Source organism: Salminus brasiliensis, chromosome 3 (assembly GCF_030463535.1).
Source record: "Salminus brasiliensis chromosome 3, fSalBra1.hap2, whole genome shotgun sequence".
Taxonomy (NCBI): Eukaryota; Metazoa; Chordata; class Actinopteri; order Characiformes; family Bryconidae; genus Salminus; species Salminus brasiliensis.
This window is the reverse complement of record NC_132880.1, coordinates 2,933,262-2,959,871: the sequence shown is the minus strand read 5'-3', so window position 1 is coordinate 2,959,871 and position 26,610 is coordinate 2,933,262. Positions and strand designations below refer to the sequence as shown.

Genomic DNA, 26,610 nt, shown 5'->3' with positions numbered 1-26,610 from the left:
GCATGCAGGCCCAGCGTGTTCCATAGCTAAAAATCCTGATCCGGTTATCTGAGGGGGAATCTGCTCAACTGGCCCCCTTCAACACGTTACGAACCCACAGAGGCACACCCACAGCCTGCTCACACCCACAGCCTGCTCCAAACGTCACTCGCTCCCAAAAATACAATCCTCTGCCCACGCCATCTTCTTTTCTCTAGCCCTTCAATGCAACACCCCCACGTTCACACACATCTACAAAGCGGTCATGTACTGTCAGAGAGATCTGCACACTGACGCAGGTCTGCCTCATGCAGGCCGCTCAGAAACTTTGCCCTCGTTTTAGAGTTTCTCTACAATGTTGGTGAGAACTGCTGAGCTTCCACACTGGCCCTATCCTCTCAAACACCTCACAAGAGGTGCTGATCCAAAATCGACATAAAAATAAATTAAATAAATACACCGCTACAAAATGTTCTTTAAATGATGCCATACAAGAACCACTCGTGTAAAGGAAATGTGAGTGCAAAGAACTTGATTACTTGATGTAAAGGCTGTTTATCCAAAAAGTGGTTCTCCTGTGGTCTCACTCAAAGAACCATGTGTAGGGGTCTGAAAACACAATGTCCTGCAATGTGCTGCATGATCTTAACATTTAAGCATGGTGTGTGAGATTAGTTCACTATTAAGCCAAGCTTTTGTTAAGTGTTCACGCTGCCAAGATGCTCAGGAGTATGGACAAAAGTATTGGGACACCTGTTCATTGATTGTTTCTTCTGGATCAAGGGTATTAAAAACTGTTTCACCTGCTTTCATTGGAGTAACGGTCTCTACTGCCCAGAGAAGAGACTAGAGAGCAGTGCTGTGAGGATTTAAACACCCCAACTCATCCCAAAAGTATTAGATGGGGACCATCCATCATTCCAGAGAGCACAGTTCCACATCCCCACAGCTCAATGCTGACGGGCTTTACACTTCTCCTGCCCATGCCTGGCATTAGGCAGCATAGGGCCAATGGGTTCATGTTGATCCGCTTCAGTCCTATTTTATTGGCAGTGCTTCTCTACAGGGACTAGACAAGCTGTCAGCAATGGGTGCAACTTAAAAAGTATCTGAATGGACACAAACCCACAGTGTTTCGGTCTGAAGGGATGAAACTACAGTCCACTGCGTCGTTCCAAAGTTGCAAATACTGTCCTTACAGAATACCGGACGCTCTCAAGCTGACCGAATGTCCTACCTTGCGGTTGAGGTTGGTGATGGAGCTGGGCCGGAGGAGGCGTCGTCTCTTGCAGGACAGCAGTGGTCGAGTGCGGGCGGCAACACAAGTGCTGTCTGCCGCAGAGCCGGGCCGCTGCTGCTGCGAGGTGAGCTGCTCCTCCAGCTCTGTACTTTCAGGAGAAGTGGCCCGCAAACTGGAAGGGAGAGCGCAAATACACACAACTTTAAAATCTCACCTGCCACCTTTGTCCAAAAATTGCACAAATATCTGTAGAAATGCATTAATGGCAGTGGTGGCTCAGTAGTCATCATCTGAGTGGCTGTTGATCACAGGGTTGTGGGTTTGATACCCAGGTTTTCTAAGCTGCCACTGCTATGCCTTTAAGCAAGGCCGTTTAGCCTCCCTCGTTCGTGGTATGCTGCAGCATGGCTGACCCCAGCTTTCTAAGCCAGGCTATGTGAAGAGAATAATTTAGTTGTACTGTAACAAGAGCAGAAGTATAACGATGGTACTTAATTATGCATTGAAAGCAATATAAGCTTACAGTGATGCCCAACAGTAATTGTAATATTTAATATTAGGTATATGATTGCAGTTTGGGCCCATTTATGTGGCTCAGTGTGCACTACTGTGTAAAACAGTTCACCCAGTGGCACGATAATTGTGTTCTGTGCATTTATGGTGCACATGATTGTGAATAAACTCAATATGGGATCAGAAACTTGCACACATGATCCATATGCATAAATATATATGAGCAGAGGCTCCTTCTCTCCAGTCATACCTGTTGATGACTCCATTCACCTGCCGTACAGGTGGGTACCCTTTCCTCAGGTTCGTCTCCATGGCGATACCATGGGCCGATACGGACCCTTCTGTCCCGTCAGCATCACGCACCTGGAAGATAGACAGATAAATAAGAGGTACGGCTCTCCTCTAGGTTTGGTCCAAGCAGCTGAATGGTTCTGGTGAAATTCCACTGCTGGAGTGAATGGATTAAAAAAAAGAGGTCAACAGCCCTTGGCATTCCAAAAAACAAAGAGCACAAGTGTTTTTACACCTCCCCTTTACCCAAACTCCAGCCAACCCATCCTGGGCAAACTCAGCGCCCTTTTTGAGGAGGGACTGAGTTTTAGGCAAAGTGCCAGAGCTGCTCAAATGCAAACCCCCCCCTCCATCTTTCTTTGACTGAAGGGGCTTAAACATGCTTAGAGAGCGGCTCGCATCTGCAGGACACAGAGTTCTGCGCCATTCTTAAGATTCTGATCATCAACAGCGTCAATATTTCCACTATAAAACCCTCATGGTTCAGTTAGAAAGGGATCTGACTTTGCACTGAATACTAATAGGGTGATTCTCCATCACAGTGTTCCTTTGTCCCATGCTTAAAACACCAAATACGGAACCTCTGGTCTGAAAAGTATTGGGACACAGATCAATGCTGGGGGGGGGGGGGGGGGGGGGCAATACGTTCATGTTAATCTGCTCCAGAGAGTCCTATTCTATTGGCAGTACTTCTCTACAAGCACTAGACAAGCTGTGTGTGCGCGCGTTTGCACATCTGTCTCAGCAATCTAGCTGAATGCATTCATTAAAAGGAGTGTCCACAGACTTTTGGACATCGTGTATGTGTATATCATAACATAGTAGCTAAGTGTGTTGTGTGTAAATGAGTGTGCTTGCTGCTGTACCTGTGAGGCAGGCCAGATGATGCTGTCCGTCCTTGACGTGCCACTGTCCTCTGCTAGCGACTCACACACTGAACTCTCTCCCAGCAGCACTGGGCCCTGCAGGAGAACACACACACACACACACACACACACACACACACACACACAAATAGATGTCACCTATGCTACAGTACACTGAACACTGAGCATTTTGTCTAGGACCTGCTGTTATGGATCAGATTGATAAGGCAGAGGTAGTGCTGTGTAACCAGACTTGGTCAGTGTGTGTGTGTGTGTGTGTGTCCTTTGACGGCCTGTTCAGCCTGGTAAGTCAGCACGAACAGAGAAAGCGAAGTGAGGAGAGCAAGCCAGCGCAAGTAACACTGTTCCATCACCAGGGACCGCTCTCACCATCTGTATGTCCAGGTTTAGAAACAGTATTTAAATTTCCCACTCCCGATGAATAAACATGGACACCCAAGGGAAGGGGTGAAGGTGACCAAGTCCTCACAGAAGACGAGAACTGCTGAGGAATCAGCGGAAGAAAGCATTTAGGCCCTAGTACTGGTTGGCACTAGTAAGTTTTAGCTGGGCCCTTTGTTTTAGCTCAGTAGATCCTCTGATGGTAGCCTCCTCAACTAGAGGTGGCACGAAGACCTACTCAATTAACATGCAGTTATTAAAAGACTTTCTTTGGCTACTTTTGAATATTATTATTCTATAATAGACTATAATATAAAGCCTGCCAGCATTGAGCAGTGGGGCAGTGGAACAGTGTTTTCGGGGTAATGGATGCTACTCCATTCAATACTTATCATGAGTTGGGAATGGGGTGGGATAGTGATCGCCCAATATCTTGACCTCACTAACGCTCTTGCTGCTAAATGCACTCAAAGCTCCTCCAAAATCTAGTAGAAAGCCTTCCATCATGGACAGTAGAGAAAGTTACTCCAACAAAAGCATGATGAGCTCTTTGAAACGTTCTTGATTTTGGAAGAAACAATGAATGAGCAGGCGTCCCAATATATTTGTCCATATAGTGTATGTTTGTTTTTAAGCCACAATACTTTGCAATATAATTTGACCTTTGCCTCAAGTTAAACTGCTTCATGAAGTCCACTTCAGTTGACTTTAGGTATGTTTACGTCCAATACATCAGAGTTAGTGGATGAAAATGAACAGCACTAGCGTCCAGCATGGCTCTGCAGTGTGGTCAACCCAGCATCCGTTCCTTAACTCCTACAGACAGTGTCTGCTGCAACCTCCACATCACGCCTCGTTCGTTTCCGTGTTATGAAGTGGCTGAAAGCCAGTCCGCAACATCGACCACACAGAGCTGCAGAAGCATGAATGCTGAGACAGAGCAGGACTGCATTTCTCTACTGAAGAGAGCGGACAGACATCCACTCTCCAGTGGAGGTGTGAAATCTCACTTTAGGGTGTGTAAAGCGCTGAGAGCAGTGTGTGTGTGTGTGCGAGGAACAGAGAGTGACACATGCATGCTTGTATATGAATAAAAGAAACACTTTAAGCATTAAACAGTGTGTGTGTGTGTGTGTCTCAGACCTTGTTAGCTCGGATCTGACGGTAGATGTCGGTTTGCTGGCGGATTCGATACTCCAGGTCGGAAACGTGGGCCTGAAGCCAGTTCCAGTGACTGATGATGGAGGCTCGATCCACGGCATAACGGCCCTCAGCCCTCCTCCAGCTAAAGAAAGAGAAAGAGAGAGGGAGAGAGGGGTTAAGTGACTGTGAGTCAGAGTATCGACCAAAAGTTATTACAAATATTCAGACACTGGATTATAAAAACGTCTAAATCTCGTCCACCCACGACCACGACCCGTCACCTCACAACAGGCAGCTCTCTTTACCCCACTGAACATCCTTCAGAGGAATATTCCAGCACGGTCTACCCTAATCTGGACCAGAGCGCTCAGGCGTGAGTACAGCAGGTCTGGTGGGGTCGGAGTCGGCGGTGTGGAGGAACGATTGCAAAAGAGCAGAGAGGAGCGGTAAACAGGCAGAGGAGTGACCTCATCACTCCACACCAAACCATACTGCTCCTGCTGCCGCCGCCACCATGACTCAGGCTTTCCCTCACAGAGAGAGAGATTGTAAGTAAGAGACAAAAGAGGGAGGGAGAGAGAGAGAGAGCGGGAGAGAGAGAGTCTGAGCAAAAGCAAGACTGAGAAAGAGACAAGAGGATTAGACAGAAGAGAGAGAGAGAGAGAGAGAGAGAGAGAGAGAGAGAGAGAGAGAGCAAAAGGAAAATGCCCCTGAAGAAATAAAATGAAGAGAGACGGAGAACTTCCTGATGTGTAAAAGGACAAAAAATCCCCAAAAAATAGAAGGAAAAAAACCCTAAACTTACACAAACAGGAAAAGCCTAAACAGAACAAACTCACCCCCTTACGTAACACCCCCCCTCCTCCTTCCTAGATGAAGATTACCACGCACACTCACACACACACACACACACACCTTTCAGCTGGAGACCCACTCAGATGGGCACTACAGGGCTTCAAAGAGTGTTTCCCTTACAAAACTCTCTCCCTCTCTCCTCTCGCTCGGTGTGGATCAATACAGCCAGGTCAAACCAAGCAAGCTCCAAACCAAGCAAATCACACTCACATCTCTCTCTCGCGCTCTCTCTCTCTTACACACACACACACACACACACACACACACACACACATATATATATATACACATGTAAAAAAAGGCCACAGAATGAGCTCACACACATACTCCGGCTCTGGAAACGAACCAAACCATCGTTCTCATCGTGCGTCAGAACGTACAGCTTCTTCATCATTAAATCACTGACCACACAGCAGACAAACGAGCAATCAACCAATCACAGCGTTCTATACAGCGGTGGCTCAGCGGTTAGAGCACCAGGCTATTGATGACCGGGTTGTAGGTTCGATACTCTGGCTCGGCAAGCTGCCACCGCTCGGCCCTTAACCCTCTGCACCCCGCGTGCCGCAGCGATGGTCGCCTGCTGCTTGGGACACGTGTGCTGACCGATATGAGAGGCCTAGAGGAGTATTTCTATGGGTGCTGACAGAAAATCAGTCCTATAATTACATACATCAGTCCCAATTTCTACATTTTAGAATATATCGATATCGTCAGACATTCGGAAAATATATTAAAAAATAATCATACCGACATCGACCCACAACTCCCATATCAGAACAGCCCTAACTGCAATACACGCAAATAAGGGAGAGAGCACGAGATTAGCAGAGGGCTAGAAAGACTGCAAGACAGCCTGAGCGAGAGAGTGTGAATGTGTGAGAGAGAGAGAGAGAGAGAGAGAGAGAGAGAGAGAGAGAGAGAGAGAGAGAGAGAGAGAGAGAGAGAGAGAATGTTACTGTTCTGTTACGACCATGCTTTCTCACTGGGACGACAAAACAGAGAACAAAGACTTCATCTGTATCTCTCACACACACACACACACACACACACACGGGTTAAGCTTCATACACAGCAGAAGAACTTAGAGACGAGCATTTATAGTGAGGAACAAGTGAGAGGGAGTGAGAGCGTGTGTGTGTGTGTGTGTGTGTGTGTGTGTGTGTGTGAGTGAGAGAGAGAAAAAGCCACTGTGTTTCCTCCACACACACACACACACACACACACACACACACACACACACACACACACACACACACAATTACTGCAGAGTCATGATGACTTAATACATCACTGACTGAAGCAACAGCTCGGTCAGAAATGCTAATGTGGCTAACAGTGAATGAAAGTGAATGGTATCCAGTTAGCATTGTCGGTCACATTGCGCTGATTAGTCATGACCTGTGGTCGTCACTGTTTTAATATAAAGAGTAAAGTAGAAAATGGAGGTCAAACACACACACACACACACACACACACACACACACACACACACCCTGTCCCTCTTCCTGTACGCTGGAATTCTTGGGCAAAAAAAAATTCTCAAAAAAAATAAAAACCCTCTTTCCCGTCTCTTCCCTGAGCTGCCATTTCTTCCACATCAGATATTTTCCATACAGGCTCAGAGGGGAGCCGCAGTACACTCCGCAGGCCACGAGGGGCAGCGTGTGCACAAGAGCAGAAGAGCATGTAGAGTGTGTGCAATCTGGGAGTCGGCTGAACGGCACGTGCTTGGTTTTATATAAAACTCCAGACAGAGTCCTCACTTAAGAAGAGGCTTCTCACCAAAGCTCCACGATTCTCCTTCTTAAGCTGGGAGGCAAACTCTCATCTGCTCAGTTACTGAGACCGAGACCAAGACCAAGACTAAGACGGCACGGACATTAAAAAGGGTCACACAGGTAAGGCCGACTTTCTGAGGTCCTGGAGTTGAAGAAGCCAGTCAGGATGGGGAGATGGGAGGATGCCTCATGCGCAACAGCACTCTGGTGTTTTTCCCTTTCGCATGGGAGGAATAAACACCGCCTCTCCTTTCTGGTTCGCCACCTTTTCCTAACCAAGACAAGCAAGCCCTGTTAGACACACTTCCCTGGCATTGCTGGATGCTCACTGAAAATAGCACCAGCCATTTAGTAACTCTGAAAAACAGAGTTACTCATATTTAACATTTAGGATTGAATCCATCATCAATAACCATTAACATGGGAAATAAAGGATCAACACAGCCTCCAAAACCATTTTCCCAGGACCTTTTTTAGGGCTTTGACAAAAACAAAGCCCTAGTCTCCTCCTGCTATTCTTCCTATAATATTTATTACACACCGACTTACAGGAACTAATGATTTGTTACAGATTCAGCGGTTAATTTCTCTCATTAAATCAATAAACAGTTTATTTTTTAGGAATTTTAGAAAGACTTCGACTGCCGACCTGAAGTGGTCACCCCCCGGCTTTCTTTGTATGATCCTTTAAAGTTTCACCCATGAGGTGATACAATCACCCCCTAAGATGATGACCATCACTGCCCCCTAATGTTGATAAGTACCCTCACCTTCATCCCCCACTTACCCATCCTTAAACTCCTCCTCATCAAACCCTGACAGTTATGCTTTCTTTGGACTGGATTAACGAAGCTGTGCCCGTGTACGACCGTCTGCCTGCACCTGAATAAACTCCAACGCTAAAGATCCTGACTCCTGAGTCTTCCTCCTGCATGCCTGGATGTCTAACAGGTGCCATTTGTTTTTACTGAAGCAGAATTAAGCAAATGCTCATGGTTTGATAACCATCATTTTGGAGACCTGCTGCAACCCTGGATGGGAGCTGACACGGGCTTAATTATCCCATCTCACTTAACCTGGAAGGCTTCAGCAAGAAACACAGCGGTACAACACAGCCTCTGTTATTATTGTATGTAGTTATATATAACACATGTGGGTCATACCACTACACACACACACAAAAACACACACAGGTACTTACAGGACGTGTGTGTGTGTGTGTATATATAGCTAAAAAAGAGGTTTGCCAAAGCAGCAGCCACTACAAAAATGAATCTGCTGAGAGAATTCAGAGGACGTCAACGTTCCTGCGTTTCAGAGACAGAGTTGATTAAAATTGAGTGTGTGTGTGTGTGTGTGTGTAGCAGTGATGTTGAAAAAGCGCAGATGGTCCAGACAGCTCGTGTAAGAAACGTCAGCAGCACTGAGGGCTCAAGCTTTTCATCCAGGAACAGGAAGCTCTCACAGGAAGCAGGAAGGGGGCAGGAAGTGGCCACAATCATTCTCTCTCTTTATGAAGCTTGCTCGCTCTCACACACACACACACACACACACACACACACACACACACACACACAGCCCTGCTCAATGAAACAAAGCTCTCAACACCAAAGCAGCCCATAGTCACATTAAAACCTCCCATCTCCAAAACAGCAGCTTCACATGAGGAGGAAAAACCTTCCGAACTTTAAATGGACGTCAATGTAGAGAGACTTTATTCCAGGTCATTACGGAGCATTTCTATTGGTCGGTTCATCATGAAATTCTGATATGGCGTAAAGAACACCTGCCAGATTCAAACGGAGCCACGCAGTGAAAACGGGCAAAAACAGAAAATACAGCACATAGACAGAAGTATTGGGACACCTGCTCATTCATTCAGTCAATCAAGGCTGATAGAGGGTTTCTCCTGCGTCTGTTGGAGTAACTGTCTCTACTGTCCAGAGAAGACGACTTCCTACCAGATTTTGGAGGAGGTGCAATGCTGTGAGGATTTGACTGCATTCAGCAACAACATCATTAGTTAGGCCAAGATGTCGGATGATCACCACCCCACAACATCCCCAACTCAACATCCGAAAAGACTTGGAACAAGAGGTTTTTACATTGACTTTCACTGAAAGTTCAGAAGGTTTTTCTGCTGTAAATCTGCTGTTTGAGATACGAGGTTTGATTCCAACTGCAAGGTAGCACGATAACAAAACCTGCTCCTTTTTTGGAGACGGGAGAGAGGAACCCTGCCTTGGCTCAGTTCCTTTATTCTCAGGTTCAACACAGGGCTACTGCAAACGACTACACTTTGATGACCGGCCCATGTTAAACCCTAATGTACGGTTTCTGCTCTGTTGGGCGCAGTTTAGTAAACTCAAGGAGCATTTTTCTTTAGGCCTGGAAGTCGTGTTTTTATTATTATTATTTTTATTTTTTTTACCTCTTTAATGTCTGTCTAAATGTCCAGGCTTTGATGTTTTAATCTGGACTAAATGTGGGTATAATTTTAATGAATTACATAGGATAAAAAAGGGGCAGTGGAGGCTCAGCAGTTAGAGCTCTGAGCTACTGATAACAGGGTTGTGGGTTCGATTCCCGGGCTCGGCAAGCTGCCACTGTTGGGCCCTTGAGCAAGGCCCTTTACCCTCTCTGCTCCCCGGGTGCTGGAGTTGGCTGCCCACCGCTCTGGGTGTGTGAGTGTACTCACTGCCCCTAGTTCACGTGTGTGTGTGTGTGTGTGTGTTTTTCCACTACCACAGTGACAAATACATACACCTTTCCCTTCACTTTAATTCACCTTTATCCCAGAGGTTTTGAAATGTCCAGTGCTGGATTTTGTGGGAGAGTTAGTGTAATTGCTATAGAGTCTCACACCTACCACAAATTTAACGCTGCATTTTAAGTTGAACTGGGATTTCAGACTTTCTGGGTTTCAAGTAGGAAATTTCAACTTTATGCCCCCATTAGTCATATTTCAATCTCAGAAAGTTCAGAGCCTCACCAACCATAACAGTGGGATGTGAAGAGTACAACACTGCTTTAGTCTCAATACCGCGCTTGAGGATCGATACAGTACTGCAGATTCTTCCATCATATCTCGATACTTCGTTATATCCATATTTCCTCTCACCCCTTCTTTTGCGTACATCTTCGAGTCTGACGTCAAATACGTCAGTGGGAAGTGAACTATAACTCAATAATGTATAATAATAATAATAATGTAATTCCTGCTTCGGCTCTTGATTTGGATCCGATCTACAAATATAAAACACGCCAAAACATGGACGGAGGGGAGTCATCGAGAGTGAGCAACTCTACAGAGCTTGCAAATGATCTCCCACCAGATCTAGAGGAGTGTTTCTGGGAGGGGATGAACCAAAACACTCCTGTATTAAGGTATTCTGGAACAGTGAAGTAGTCCAGCAGCACATTTCCATGTAGCAAGATAAATCATGCTATGGTGGTGGTGTTTTTTTACCCATAATGCTCAGTGCTGTAAGGTACACAGCTAGGAAAATGGCACTAGTCAGAGCAAACCACAGAAGCAGCCTGTCCTCCTCAGCTACTGCAGAGAGATTAACAGGTGGCAGACTTGATTCCCCTAAAGCATTTCACATTAACCCACTGCAGGGTGAGCTGGGGTTAAGTGCTGCATTCATGGGAGAATGATGAAGGTGGGGACAAACTGCAAAAAGGCATCTCTGAAGAGCCAGAGAGTCTTTTAGTGAAGCTAATCACAGTTTCTACCACAGCTGTGCTGATACCATCCTCACTCATTCGATCACAATTGCTGTATTGTATACACTGTACGCATGCTGTATTTACTAGTGGTGAACAGCAGCTATTAGGAGGTAAACAGCCAGGCTGGGCCATAAAGCACATTATACTCACAAAAGGCAGCATAATTCACTTCCATAATGTCATCAGCCCATTTTCAGCCAAAATCTGCCTCGTTTAACTGCTAGATGGCAATATGGACCTCACGGCTCATGGCCGTAGAAACCCACTAAAGCCTGTGCGGAAATCTGCCCATTGTGCTGCATTTCTATTTCTTTAACCTCATTAGACTCGACTTAACACCACTACCCGGACACCCCTCGAGAGCCCATCACTCAGCCCAGTACAGTAAGTATCAGAACACAGCAGAGCTAACCACGCCGAGCTCCACAGTGCAATTCTGCACGATAATTGACAAGCTCTCTGCACATTATTTAAATGTGGAGAAATACAACACATGTCCAAATGTTTGTGGACACCCCTTATAACAAAGCATTTAGCCATTTTAACCCCCACTGTTGACACATGCACAAACACACCGCTTGTCTACTCCCTGTAGAGGGGTACTGCTAATAGAATAGGACTTTCTTAAGCAGATAAATATTCACCTATTGGAACCATGCCTAAAGCCAGGCCTGGGCTAACACAGGGTACCGTGTTGTCTGGGACGCTGGTGGTCCATCCAGTACTTTTTGGTGTGGTGATCATCCAAAATCCTGACCTCACTAACGCTCCTGTAACTGAATGCAATCAAAACCTCACAGCAATGCAGAAGATAATTGCCAGTAGAGACAGTTACTCCAACAAAAGAAGGATTAACTCTTTAATACTCTTGAGTTCAGAAAAAACAATGAATGAGCAGGTGTCCCAATACTTTAGTCCATTTCAGGAACCATGAAGCCATCTGAAGGCCTCGTAGATTCTTCACTGATATTTACAGCCATCAAATCAGCTGATCTTTGAGAAGAACGCTCATGAAGATTGAGAAGATCTCCACTGCACACTGTTTTCATGTGTCTGCATGCAGAGCTCCTCCCTCCGACCGACACACACACACACACACACACACACACACCTCTTACAGGAAATGACTAAACAATGCAGTGAAGCAAAATGAAAACAGGAAATCAAGCCTGCACTCATCACTTGTGGAAGATCACTGCGCACATCAAAGCTGGGAGACACACACACACACACACACACACACACACACACACACACACACACTCTCTCTCTAAAGGGGCTAAAAGATCATTACAGGGAACGCTGTAGTGAAGAGCTGGTGGGAACATACTGATAACAGGCTGGAGAAAGAAATATGGCCTTCACTAATGGGTGATTATAAGCCGCAACACTTCGGGCTTTGTGCGAGTGCATGTGCGCGAGTGTATGTGCACAAGCGAGTGTGTGCTCGCAAAATCGTCCTAAGCTGACTACAGGCCTGAGGAGACAGCGGTTCTTCTGCTGCCTGGCAAACACGATCTGGGCGGCGTCTGGAGAACAAAGGGTTTGATGTAATGAGGGAGGGAGGGAGGGAGACAGACGCGCGAGAGCCTTGCTGTCACATGACAGGGTAAGGGAGGTGGTGGAGGAGGGGCTAACAGGAAAGAAAGAGGGGGAGCAAAGAAGGACAGCGAGAGAGAGAGAGAGTGAGAGCGCATGCAAGAGAGAGAGAGGCGTAGATGTGAAGTCAACGCAGTAATGAGATGTTTCTTTATGAGGGTCAGAGAAGATCTTCCAGCGTCCAGTCAGAGCTTATTAACTGATCCAGCGCGAAAGAGAAGCGCGAGAGCAGAGAAATATACACAGCACCTGAAGCCGTAAAGCAGTGTGTAAGATCTGTGATGGTCTGAAGGGGGTGAATACTGTAGGACGGACGGATGGACGGACAGACGAACAACGTCTTTCCCGTTGTTTTACCCTTCTCTTTTTTTCTCCGTTATCTGGGTCAGTGTTTTCCACTCTCGCGTGTTGCTCTCGCTCTAAAAACAAAGCCTGTTTGCAATCGCAGAGAAGAGCACTGCGTTCATTAAGGAGAAGATCCAGCAGCTGTTACACACTCCCATTTTACTACAATGAATGTGTGGCATTCCAACGCAGCCGCAGCAGTAACATGCTCGATCCACACACACACACACACACACACACACACACACACACACTTACTCGCTCGCTCTCGCGCAGAGTAAGCCTATGAGCCCCATTCCTGCCCCCCACCCCATCACATTTTACCCATTCAGCACATTTCCACTGCACTGCCCTGCTTCATAAGACCACCGACCCAATAAACATGTGTCCAGTCTCTCACACACACTCACACACTATCCCTACCAGTGGTCAGGAGGAGTGTGTACACATGTGTTCATGTAAACATGGAGTAAATTAAAGTGGGGTTGGAGGGAGAGAGAGAGAGAGCGAGCGAGCAAGAGCAAGACAGAGAGGGAGAGGTAAGAGCGTGAGAAGGGCGAGAGGGTGCAAGAGAGTAAGGAAGGGAGGGGGGGTGAGGGTGAGGGAGCGCGAGAGCTTTGCTATGTAGGTGCACATAAACAAAACTGCAAGCAGACAGGAGGTACCTTAACACCATCTGTGTGTGTGTGTGTGTGTGTGTGTGTGTCCTGACTGTACTGCTTTGCGAGATAAGGCTCTGGTCAGTAAATAAGCACCATATCAGCAGTTCGGAGGTTTTTAGGGGTTGTGGGGAAACTCCTCATGATAGGTGTGTGGGTCTGCAGCCCCTGATAACACACACTACCCAATTCAACACACTCTACTCATGACACCATTTCCAAAACACACACACACCCACCCCTACATACCCGCCAAAAGAAAAAGAGGGCAGTTGAGCAGTTGAGGCCTAAAGAGCTGATGGGGCATGAGTCTACGAACATATCACCCTCAACCACAATAAAGAAAGCCACAAACACTGAGTAGGGTCCTTTCTTCACTCTGTGTGTGTGTGTGTGTGTGTGTGTGTGTGTCTCACTGTACAATACTAGTATTGTGGTAATATTGCTGTACATTGTAAGACACCTCACACCATACACTAAAACACACTGTAGACTCAATACTGCGACGCGGATGAAGACCAGGGCTGGGCGATACGGTTAAATATTACGATATTTAAGAGATTTTAACGATATTTTGTCATGCAGAAAAACAACGCCCCAGCAGCAGATCTTTAAAAAAACTGCTGTCCAAACACTCCACGTACTTCCATACTCAGCATCATCACTTTTACTCAGAATCTGCTGCGCTCCACCAATCAAACAGTGATCATCTTCATCTACAGTAGCATCGGTCAAGGGATGGGTTTTACATATTAGGCGGCAAGTGACCAGCCAGTTCTTCAGGTGTTAAAAGCATGGGAAATTATGAAGCGTAAGAATCTGAGCTTATTTCATACGTAAAGTGATGTTAACTTCGGCCACCTTCCTAAAACATTTGATTTTTCCTCTCTGATGGTCCAAATTTAGCAACCGCCAGAAGCTACACCCATCACAGCACTCCTCACTCACTCCACAGAAGGGTCTGAGTCAGTTCAGATAGACCCCGGCAGACACTCCTTCATACACACATACTGGGGAAGAGAGACGTAGGACATCTGAAGGACATGCTTGTGCGCACACACTCTCACACACTTCGTCCAGATTCACAGTCACAGTTTACGCTCCAGCATACGTTTAATAAACAGCTTTAAAGGTTGCACTGCTGATTTTCCTGAGTGCTCTGGGAACAGGCAGTCACAGAGTGCTTTTATGAAACTCTGTTAGCAGTGCAGACGGGCATCACCTGCCAAACTGAGAGAGAAAGTGTGTACACAGCGCACAACAAAGCACCCACAGACCTGGATATTAGCATTAGGACAACACAGTATTTTAATACAAAAAAATAATTCAGGGGTTGTGTGATGTAAGCAATGGTCCTGTATAGAACCACTGGAGGCTTAAAAGGTGCAATGCCTGGTTTTGAGACAGAGAGACAGCTACTCCAACAAAAGCAGGAGAAACTCTTTTTAATACCTTTGATTTCAGAAGAGAAACTGAATAAGTAGACGTCCCAATACTTTTGTCCATATATTGTACACACATACGTGAGATATGAGAGAGGTTTCAGGGTACATCCCAATTCGACTCTCTCGCTGGTGGAGCTCAGGTATCACGGAGGAGAGGATGAAGATTGTGTTGGACTGGTTTTGTGCGAGTGTGTGTCTGTGTGCACCATCCGTGGCTGCACTGTTGCAACCCTAGCGCTGTGTTTGTGTAATCGGAGCGGAGTGTGTTGAAGAGTTGAAGCTCTTTTCCCAGCCTGACCTCCAAAACATCTGTAGCTGTTTAAAACCCCACACAGCAGACCTCTTCTGGAAATCTGCGCCCACACCCTGAACGCCCCTCTCTGCCTTTCTCTACAGCTACGCTCCTATTACTACAACAAGCCTTCATGAGCCATTCGGATTCCTTGCTTGGGCTCTTTCGCTGGTTCATGGTCATGTTTGAGAGTCCCTGTATGACTGCATTTAAAAAAAGTGAATTTTACAGGAAATCAGCTGCACTTTTACTCCAGTTTAAAGGCAACGCAAAGCTCATACGTAAACCCCACCTGCACTACTACAGAGCCTGCCTGCCAGGCTTCATACGGAGAGCCTGATGTTTCTGACAACTCCCGTCAAAGAGGAGGAAAGCTGAGTTACAGCAGCTACAGCAGTGAGGCATCACCAAAAAATAAATAAATAAAAAAAGAGTCACGAAAGCAACCAGAGAGAAACGTGTGACGCAACAGCTTTAGATGCCAATCCAAATGACTTCTCAGAAAGTGGAAGAGGAAAGGAAGAGGGAAAGGGAAGGAAACGCTGACAGAAAAAAGGACAGAAAAGGCAAACGAGAGAGAGACGGAAAGAAAGACGGTTCTGCTCGTTTTTAATTTGCACTTCTGAATGTTTTGCTGAGAAACACAGGAGACGAGCCGAGTCTAAGAAATGTCAAGAGGCAAATCCTCCAGCAGATCGCGCGCACTGTTATTCTCCAAGTGAATCCATGACATTTCTGCTTCTGCTCCCAGTCCCCTGTGGAGGCTCCTGCCCCAGGGATTCATTTCTAATGGGACAGTCTGATCACATGAGGAGAGAGAGTAAGAGATACAAAGAAGGAAAATGAGATGGAAAGAGACAGACATCCGTCCCACTAATGCAATATCGCCCACCCCACCACTCCCAGACCCAGACGGACAGACCAGAGACAGCGTGTGTGTGTGTGTGTGTGTGTGTGTGTGTGTGTGTGTGTGTGTGTAGACAGCAGTTTGGTCAGTCTGGGAGTTTAAACACTGGTATAAATATTCAAAACTCATTGAGCTGAGCTTAATTCACACGACACAGCCTGTAAATCAGGAGCACCACTTTGCTATCTGGCAACACCACGCAGCCTCTCCTTGGCCTCTGCCGGGCAAATTCATGGGACAATCTGTCGGTTCGGTTTTCCTGCCTCAAAAATGTGTGGCGCAATTAACAAAAGTAGGGCATCGAATAACACAATCAGTCTGGTTCAGGAACGCAAAACGAGCCTATATAAGAGCACGGCCAGCGCACCATCATACTCCAAAGACAGTACAGCGAGTAGAGACAGCACAGCACTGCCCTCTATGGGTCGGGATTTAAGCACAACACTAAATGAACCACTGCCTGACAGCAATCTTTACAAATATAACTATTCATAACTAATCAATACTGTGATTGAAAATCAATATAGTACTTTTTATTATAATACCAGTATATATGGAAAATATATATGGAAAATTCTTGCTCCTAGGCTCCCCCTACAGTGAGGAAGTGTAATTCGCGCTTGATTATATTGAGCCACCAATAAAGGACACGCTTTTCTGGACGAGCTGAGAGATGCAGAGCGCTCACCGGACTGAGAGTACAGTAATATTACAGGAATATGACTCACAAGCATTCTCCAGCCTGCTTCCCTAAAGTTACACAGTGCAGTTAGCAGCAAGCTGAGCCCGGAGCAGCAATGGCAGTGATGCCACGCTCCCCAACACAGTTTACAGACGCTCTTCATCAGAGGGCAACATTTCATACTAACAAATCACTGCAGCAATTCCTCATCTGTCCCTCTGGATCAGACCCTCTCCTTCAGTCCCTCTCCGTTAGGAACAGAAGCACAGAGGAGTCAGTAATGCATCAACCAACGTCCTCAGTAGCTGTTGGAGGGAGACAGCACTTCTAACAGACAGCAGATGGGAGATCTGATCAAAGGGGCAATATCAAAGTTATTCCAACATTAGCCTCTCCTATACTGACCACACACACACACAGCCTTTCACCTACAAAACACACCATCACACACACCCCTATATCTAAATATGAAAAGGCCTACGACGTACACGGGCTCGCTGATACTCTTGCAGGCATCATATCACTCCCATATCAAATCACAGCCATTTAGAAGTGAACATGAAGGCTTCTGGTGTGCTCAGTGCCAGCCACCCACTAGCAGACGACTTCAAACAGGAGGCTGTGAGCAGAATGCCAAACACACACACACACACACACACACACACACACACACACACACACACACACACACACACACACACACACACACGAAAGAGACACTCCAGTCAGTCATTCATTCAGAGCAGAGCTGCGCAATGTGTATTAAATACTAGTACTGTTGTAAGACATCAGACCATCAACCAAATCCCCCAACTGATCAACCCTGAAGCCTAAACCTGCACACACTGCGAGACATGACGCTAGCTGTTCATCTCATTTCTTGGGTCAAAGCATCCCGAGGGGTGTAACCCTCTCTGACGATATAGTAAAGCCCAAGTAGTGCCAGGAGGGAACCCGGTGTGAGCCACCACCTATTCAACTACAACATCTAGAGGTGGGCAATATGACGATATTTCATCATATCGTGATAAAATGTATCATCAGGATATACAACACGCTTTTTCTAAGCACAGCTTGGGCACCCCAAGACTGTAATTAGTCCTGTTTAACAGGATGATCTGCAGCAGATCCTGAAGAAAAGCACTGTAAACAAATATCTGCTGCTGCTACTAGTGCTGTTTACCTACATGCCAAAATTACCACAGCTGATATTTTCCATGTCACCCTGTCTTGATGATATTAGTATGAACACCACACCTAATATATATATATATATTATAAACATTTAAACATTATTATTTGCTCATTTGTAGGCTACAGATTAGGAATGCACCGATCCGATATAAGGATCAGATCTCGGCCCCATTATTAACAAAATTAGCTGCGATATTGGATATTAGGCCGGTCCACGGAACCAATCCTTTCACTTAAATCTGTTGGTGCGAGACTGAACTACATGTTCACAATGTTTAATTACTGCTTGTGTGTTGGGACTACTTATTAATTCAGCTGCTGGATTTTACTTTAAATTACAGTTCACACTAAATACTTAAAATAAGACTGATTACTGTTACTGCAATTTTTTTCTTCGTTTTGGCTGATACATTTAATTTATTTTAATATATTTTAAGAAGTTTGACTTTTATTTTGACTGTCAATGTGTCATGGCCTGCACAATTGTTTATTATTTTATTTATTTTGACAAAAACAGCAATTTAGTACTTTTGTATCAGTGTTAATTTGTTACGTTTTGTTTTACAAAGTTAGCAAAGTAACGTTTGTCTATTCTGATGCCTTAAGAAGGTTAATTCATCCAGCAATGGTATTGGACATCAGATCTGAAAAAGATCCCTACTACAGACTCGGCCACCCACTGATAATTTAACATCATATTTTATTTATTAATTTTATACATTCATATCACTGCTGCTAAAATCTAAAACTCTGCAGACTAAAAACAGAGAACAATAATAATAATAATAATAATAATATTTAGCTCATTAAACCAGTTTAGACCACAATAAGTCGTGCCCCATAAGAAACACACTGACGTATCAATAACGTGACCTGCTTAAAGAAAGCCCTGTGTCACTCCTGACTAAAATAATGACCGTTTTCAGATTACATCAACGCCCTGATTCCCCACTTAAGCACACAACACACACATCACTAACTGATTAGAGGCTCGTTTACAGACTGCAGCCGACAGAGACACCAGTATTATGATAAAAGTGCGGCTATTGTGCGGCCCTGCTTCAGAGACTAAGCGAAAGCATGTAAAGCATGTAATAACCCCCTACGAGCTTCAAACAGGCTCTCCCCATCCACCTTCACACACCAGCAACATCACATTTATGCAAAACCGGGTAGCTCCCAAGCAGCCTGCGGCTAGAGCAAACCTCAAGGGATCGAGAGATGAAAATAAATAAATAAATAAATAAAAACGTAAACCTTCATCTGCTAAATGAGAACAGACTGGAGATAACTAAAGGAAAGGGAGAACAGCCACAGCCGTGTGGAGGCAAACCCTCTAACTGACTCCAGACCAGTGAAAGCAGGCAGACCCACACAGCTCAGACCCTTCATTAGACCAGAGGCAGTAAAACAACAACAACAACAACAACAACAACAACAACAACAACAACAACATGTGGCTTTAAGGCCCAATCAGCTCAGGGGTGTAACGGCATTATGGAGCTGGTTTGTTGGCCTATGTTAGGAATCACTGAGTAACGGCGTGTGCACTCTGTGTGTGTGTGTGTGTGTGTGTGTGTGTGTGTGTGTGTGTGTGTGTGTGTGTTGAGCCACCAATTACACCACCAGCAGGAAAATTCCTGATTGCTGCGTCACCTCTTATAGCTCCTCCTGTACTGTTATATAAGAGGGGAAATAAGTGACTAACAACTGAATCAAGAGGTTTGGCAGTGATAATAAAGCACACAGTGGATACTGTCCATGCCTAAAGACCACTGACCAACTACACATCATTATAAACAATGTACATCACTGCATGAAAATAAATGACTTAATTGAGCTTTGATTGATTCGCCCATCAACAACTCCGGCCCTCAAAACCTCGTGAGTGTTTCTCACAAAATGCTACATCACAAGAGCAGGTGGGAGTTTCTCGCATACTGGACGTAAACTAGAGACGCACCGATTCGTTATTAGGATCGGATATCGGTCCCGATCAATGGAACCGATCGTTTCACTATAATTGGTTGGCGTGAGACTGCGCTAAATGTTTGCAATGCTGCCTGTATTTTTGACCAAGTTACTGATTTATTCGCAGGTTCAGCTGCTCGATTTTATTTTAAATGGCTGAAATAAAAATAAGATTGATTACTGTTTGTGTGTTCGACAAAGTCAAATCCAGACGCCTTAAGTCTCTCCCACATGGTGAGGTATACGGTTTATTAATTCAACAATGGTATCGGATCAGTATCGGGTATCGGCCGATATGCAAAGTTTATGTATCTGTATCAGGATCTGAACTGAAAAGGTCGAATCGGTGCATCCCTAATGTAAACAAACATGGTGAAAGACTGCATAAACTAACTTATATGCTGGTGATGATCGCTGTCTTGGTTGACTCTTTCAGAAAGGAGGTCAATCGGCACCCACCCCACACTACAGGACACAGAGCGGTACCTAATAAACGACTTCTCTGGGAGAGGATCAGAGGACTAAAGACTGGATGATGGACAACATACACAACAGCATAATCTGGGAAATCAGGAGACTGCGTGATCATCAGGAGGAGCATCTAAAAAAACACACACACACACACACACACACGACAGCATGACCGTCCTCCATGGTGCAGCTCAGCAGCTGAGGAATGCATGCAGCATGAGTCCAGACAATATCCCAAAATCAACACCACGGCATCAAACAATAACATTCCAGCGGAGACTTCAGGAACACACAGATACACAGGGAACACAGGTCGTCTTTCAAAGTCCGACTAAGCATCAAAAACAGAGACGGACCAACTAGTCTATACCTATTCATAATTCAATGCTTAGCTTAGTTCGCTCCACAAGATCAATACCACGGGTTTAGAGCCCACATTAGCTTGTGGCAGACCAGAACATTACAGTCCATGTCCATTTTCCTCCCCAATACTGCACTGCTACAAGCATCAAGCCATCAAAGCACCAGCCTAAACATCAGCAGATCAGGTGGGGGGGGGGGCTCCGAATGGCCCAGAGGTCTAACACGCTGCCACTATGACCGGGGAGTCACGAGTTCGAATCCCGAGCCATGGCCAAGCTCTCTCAGGGTAGGTAGCAATGTCGCCTGGCACAGGTGTCGGTGCTGTGTGGTGGAGCTGGGGGGGACTGGGCAGTCCATACCCTCCCAGGGATGCCACAGACGTCGTCTTCTCTAGTTGGGAAGGATGGCCTTGATTCCCCACCTCCCAATCACTCAGCACAATGCCTGCCAGTGCTCTGTGGGACTCTGTCTGGTAGCTGGTAGTTAGTGCTCTCCTGCAAGTGTGTTGAACTGTCTAAAGAAGGTGCTGGAGCTTCGCGAGAATCAGTGGAGGCAAACGTTAGACTTCAGCCTGGAGCAAAAAACAACAATTCTCACCACACACTGCTTTAAGAAAGCCCTGAACCCACACGGCTGATATCTACTAATACAGAACAGCGCTCTCTGCTATTCTCATGTTAACGAATCAAAAGCAAGCAACGCCTTTGTGAAAGCATCTGCACCAACCAAAAATCAACAAAACTCCTTCAGACTTGTTCAAAAGCAGCACATAAGGTGAGCTGATGATATTTCACCTCTTAAAAAGCTCCAACTGCTGCAACAACGCTCTTAAGGAAAGAACAGACAGCCGGCGATGCATATTTCAGCTCTCCTGTGCAGTCACTAACAGACAAGACACTGAGCAGCAGTCTAATTCATTCCCTGTGCAACACACACACACACACACACACACACACAGGGAGAGAGAGAGAGAGAGAGAGAGAGCCAGACACATACACTCGCTCCCACACACCCTCACAGAGGAGTCCTTTCATTATGGGCCAGGCACTGCAGGCGCTGCCAGGTACAGATGATGTTAAGAGAGTGAAAGAGAGCGGGATCCAGTTCGCCCTGGAATTATAGTGGAAAATCCACAGCAAAATATCTTCACAGCTTCACCTTTACCAAACATCTCTGTTCAATTAGAGTAAGAATCACCCAGCAGCGCGACAAAACGTGCACCATATTCACTGTGTCTTCAGTCCAGTACTGGAGCTAACAAGCAGCAGAAGCCTGAACTCCAGCAAACAGCACAGCGTAACTTCTACACACTACAGCGTGTCAGGAAGCGTGGAACCACATAAATCATAAAGCCTGCTGGAACAGCAGGTAAGAGAGAGCCGTGTTTGGACGCTTACTTCACATGTGGATTCCTAAAAAAAAAAATAATAATAATAAATTAATGAGAGAGGAGTCAAGCAAGCTATAATCACCAATTTTGCTTGATTAGGGAATTTGTGTCCCTTTGCATTCTTCTACACAGCAGAAAGGAAAGAAACTGAGCTCCACACACACACACATACATACACACACCTGAACAAGCAGGGGAGGTGTGGATATGGGAATTGTGGGCAGATAACCCATATTTTACACAACCGCCAGCTCCACCAGTAATATATAAACATGAATATAATAGATACTGAGAGCAAACCCACCTGGATCAGCACCACAGACAAGCATCTACACCTGCAGTACATTAATTTAACATCACTCACTATTTCAGTCCAGCAGGTTATATAAGCACGTCTATCTGTGTTACTGATACAAGCCCAGCATCAATGAGTGACCCTCACAACAAATGCATTAATTCAGTCCAACCTTCGTTAGGGCGTGTACCGTGTTCCCATCAGCCTTAAAGGAAGATGAGCCGGAGTGGAGTGGGCTGCTGTCCTTCTACACAAGCGTATTCCAGGTCATCTCGGAGTATTTCTATTGGTCCATTCATCACTGACAGACTCACATTAGGACCTAAAAAGCCCTGCTGCACATCAGCAAATAGAGATACAAGGTTTCTGCTTTTATTTATTTTATTTTGCAATTTAGTTTTTTGCTAAAATTGCTCCGATTGGGTAAGTAAAGAAGCCAGAGGCCACTTTTACTTTAGCCGGACACCTGCGTACAGAGAACACACAGCCACTGAACACAGCCCGAGGGCATCTCGAGGGTGGGGATTTGGGCATGTAGCTTAAATGCTGCTAACTGGTGGGGTGTACACCTCAGCACCGGTACACTTCGCTGCATTAGCTTCATTACTCCAACTCGCGGATGGGGAACTCTGGTCCCGGAGGGCCGGATTACTGCACAGTTTTGTGCTTCTCCTGCTCAACCACACCCGATTCAACTCACTTCAACTCATTAATGTTAAGGTGTAGTTTAATTTAAATTAAATCCAAACAAGCAATCTAGATCTTCATAAACGACTTATTTAATACTGTAAACGGCACAATAACAGCACGACGGGCCTACAGCTAAATGTCAGGGTTGGAGCCAAAAACTCAGACTCGTAAAGGTGGAACTGCAGCATGCTGCAGGGCCTGTAAAGCAGGTGGGGGTCGGTGGTGGTTATGGGGGGGGGGGGGGGGGGGGGGGGGATTCAGCTCCGTTTAATTCTGCAGTACTCGCCATCAGACCGCTTCCCCAGAAAGGTCAGTCATTATAAAAGTACTGGGTGGTAATTTAGAGGAGAAATATGGTGTTCAGCACAGCTGAATTGTAGCTCCAACGACAAATAAGCTGAAGCCACAGAGGTCAGCTAATCACTCTCCACAAATGGGGTCAAACCGTAGCTTCTGGTATTTATTGTACAAAAAATAAATGACTAAAAAATAAAATTAAGAAGCCTTTGAATAATTCAGATACAGCACAAACACCGGGCAATAACCCCCATTTCAGATACACTCAAATCTGGCCCACTGACAGGCCGATTTACTGCCGATACAAAAGGAAAAATCTGACAAAAGTATTGGGACACTTGCTCATTCTAATTTTAAAAAAATAAACAAACAAACAAAAACGTTTATCCTGCTTTTGTTGGGAGTATCAGTCTACTGTCCATAGAAGACCACTTTCTACTAGATTTCAGAACACTGCTGTGAGGATCTGATTGCATTCAATAGCGTTAGCAAGGTCTGAACGTCGGACGATCACCACCCAACCTCATCAACTCTGTACTGAATGTAGCACTATTATTTGTATACTGTGGGCAACACATGCATTTGCACATCTATGTCAGCAATGGGTGCAAGTTAAAGCAGCAGAACGCATTCATTAGAAGGGGTGTCCACACACAGCGCATCTCCCAGAGGCAGATTATATTCCTCAGTATCATCTATTTTACTGCATTCTTGAATAAACTGAGTGCATTATTAAAATCATGACATGGTGGATCACTGACTTACTGGAAATTCCTGTATTTATTCCAGTGCTTGATTACAATATTATAAATGCCACCAGCATGGCCTAAAGAAGGCATGCTACTACTCCACTTATTTACATTCTGCTCTGAATAATGGACCTTATCTTTACTGTGGTTCCAATGTGGATCTTTATTGTCCACAGTGGAACCAATGAAACCATTACTGTCCAGGGATATCTATGCAAGCTCTCAACTGGACCACACCCACCTACTCTACATCTCACCACAGACATGGTATGGCTCTGTAAACATAGCTGTGTTGACACTCTTGGATCCTGCACACCTGCTCGGCTGTCATTACTCTGAATATATATGTTTTCAGGGATGTACGACGAGCTTGGGATCGTATCGGCCTCATTAGATATTTGCTTAATGAAATAATTATCATTTTGTCTAGCAATGTGAACATAGATATACACAATTTAGGAAACCCTGTACATAGGCCCATCCCTTCCGTTCCTTACCCTCATTACTGCAGTGCACTCATAAGTAACTGTATTGTCATAGACCCTAGAACAGAACCCTGTGGGATGCCACAAAATATGCTAAACTGAATTATGAAATAATTGGGCATCACATCAGAGTATAAAAGGACTGGCTGAAAGATAACCCAACACTAGACATCTTTACATCTCACACACACACACACACACACACACACACACACACACACACACACACACACACACACACACACCTTCCACCCGGACACATCATCTCGTCACTGATACAATAAAACCACAGTCACACCACAGCAAACGCAGCAGCGCTCAGCCCCTCCTCCTGGAAACAGGAACGCAGTGGCATTTTCCTGGTTGCCATGGTGATGCCCTGCCATCGCCGATAAGAAACAGAGGACTTGTAGCGCTGGCTACATCAGAGGCAGTCCAAAGGGCAGCGCGCGCGCGCACACACACACACACACACACACACACACACACAGACACACACAGACACACACAGACACACACAGACACACACACACACACAGCTTCCAGTCACAGCGAATTGATCCTGGCGCAGGGTACGTCTATCTGAAACCTAGTTTTGCGATCTCTCATTAAAGCCAATATAATGGTTTAACTGGGTCAGTGGAGGAAGAGAGTCAGCACAAGAAAAAGGCAACTTCTTTAAATATAAATACAGAAACAGATGTCTGAAGATGATGATTCAACGGCGCTAATTTACATAAACAGACCATTAATAATCAGTAAATCAGTCAAATACCCTTTGAAGAGAACTGAAAGAGACTGTAATGCTACAAAGATGATTTTACATTATTAAACAGACGTTTTATAAGAAGCCAAACTGCAGAGACTTTTTTAAGGGTGCAGATTAGAGGTCTAACGGTACACTAAAGTCAGGGTTCGAGTCACACCGTGGTTTGGTTGGATTCTGGTACGACAGGAAAAACCCAACAACCACCCAACGCCCCTCTTCCCCAAGCTACAGTCTGGTCCACCTAGACTTTACCTAGGGAGTACCGCTGCAACCAACACCGCCCCACTGTCCTCCCTCGTCTGATCCGCCATAATTGGATGAGTTGAAATGAGATGGGAGATGGCCAGAATATTAGAAACATGTTTATTTTTTAGGACAGAGAAAACTGAACGTGCTGGAGCGGTTTCCTTCGACACGTGAGCGTGCACCAGAGACCCAATAAGAGAAATATACACCACGGGTCACTCATAGGGCCTAGTCCAGTCCCTCTCCCCATTCTCTAATCACCCACTGCATCACAAGCCCCATCAGGTCGGCACCTCCCTCAGTCAGCGTTTCCAGTTACTACTACATCCACTACAATTCCCATAATACCATGCAAATCCCAACTTTACTTGCTTATGCTTTAAGGGCTTAAAGTTTCCAAGTGGTTCTGCAAGGCCTCCATTAATATTCGCCTACAGCATACAGGACACTGCATACTCTCAATTACACCCATTATTACCACTAAAACATGGTTTAGTGACGAGCGCTGTAGTAATACTCTTGGTATCGGTACTGAAACGAGAGAACTACCCTCCACCACTACGTTTTGTTTTTTTTGTTTTTTTTGCAGAATTAAATAAGTGGGTAAAGGAGAAAACTCAACCCCCCCAATGGAAAAATAAGCAGACATGGGCCTGAACTCGACGAGACATTTAGAAACGGCGAGTGCGGATGGAGAGAAAAGAGAAAAGAAAGAGAGAGGTGGGAGAGAAGGCTTGTTTTGTCTGGCATGTCTACACACCCTGCGCTTTATTAAGTGGACAGATGGGAGTTCAGACAGGTTTAAACAGTCCCACCCACACATACTTCCTGAAAGGGGTGGTAATATTCCACAAAATTCCAGATGAGGGCACACACACACACACACACACACACACACACACACGCGCACACACTATACTATATACCAAATCCTCCTTTGTTTCACACCATTTAAAAAC

General features: G+C 45.4%; 1 protein-coding gene across 3 annotated transcripts in view; it reads right to left on the bottom strand.

Annotated features, from left to right (window-relative positions):
• The window catches only part of kansl1b (KAT8 regulatory NSL complex subunit 1b), a 74,096-nt gene that overhangs the window by 14,316 nt on the left and 33,170 nt on the right, over nt 1-26,610 (bottom strand). For all 3 annotated transcript variants that reach the window (XM_072675174.1, XM_072675172.1, XM_072675175.1), the window contains exons 3-6: nt 4,435-4,576; nt 2,890-2,985; nt 1,983-2,095; nt 1,217-1,391 (exon numbers count right to left, since the gene is read on the bottom strand). In XM_072675174.1, the coding sequence (XP_072531275.1) occupies nt 1,217-1,391; nt 1,983-2,095; nt 2,890-2,985; nt 4,435-4,576 (526 nt within the window). The remainder of the gene's footprint in view (nt 1-1,216; nt 1,392-1,982; nt 2,096-2,889; nt 2,986-4,434; nt 4,577-26,610) is intronic.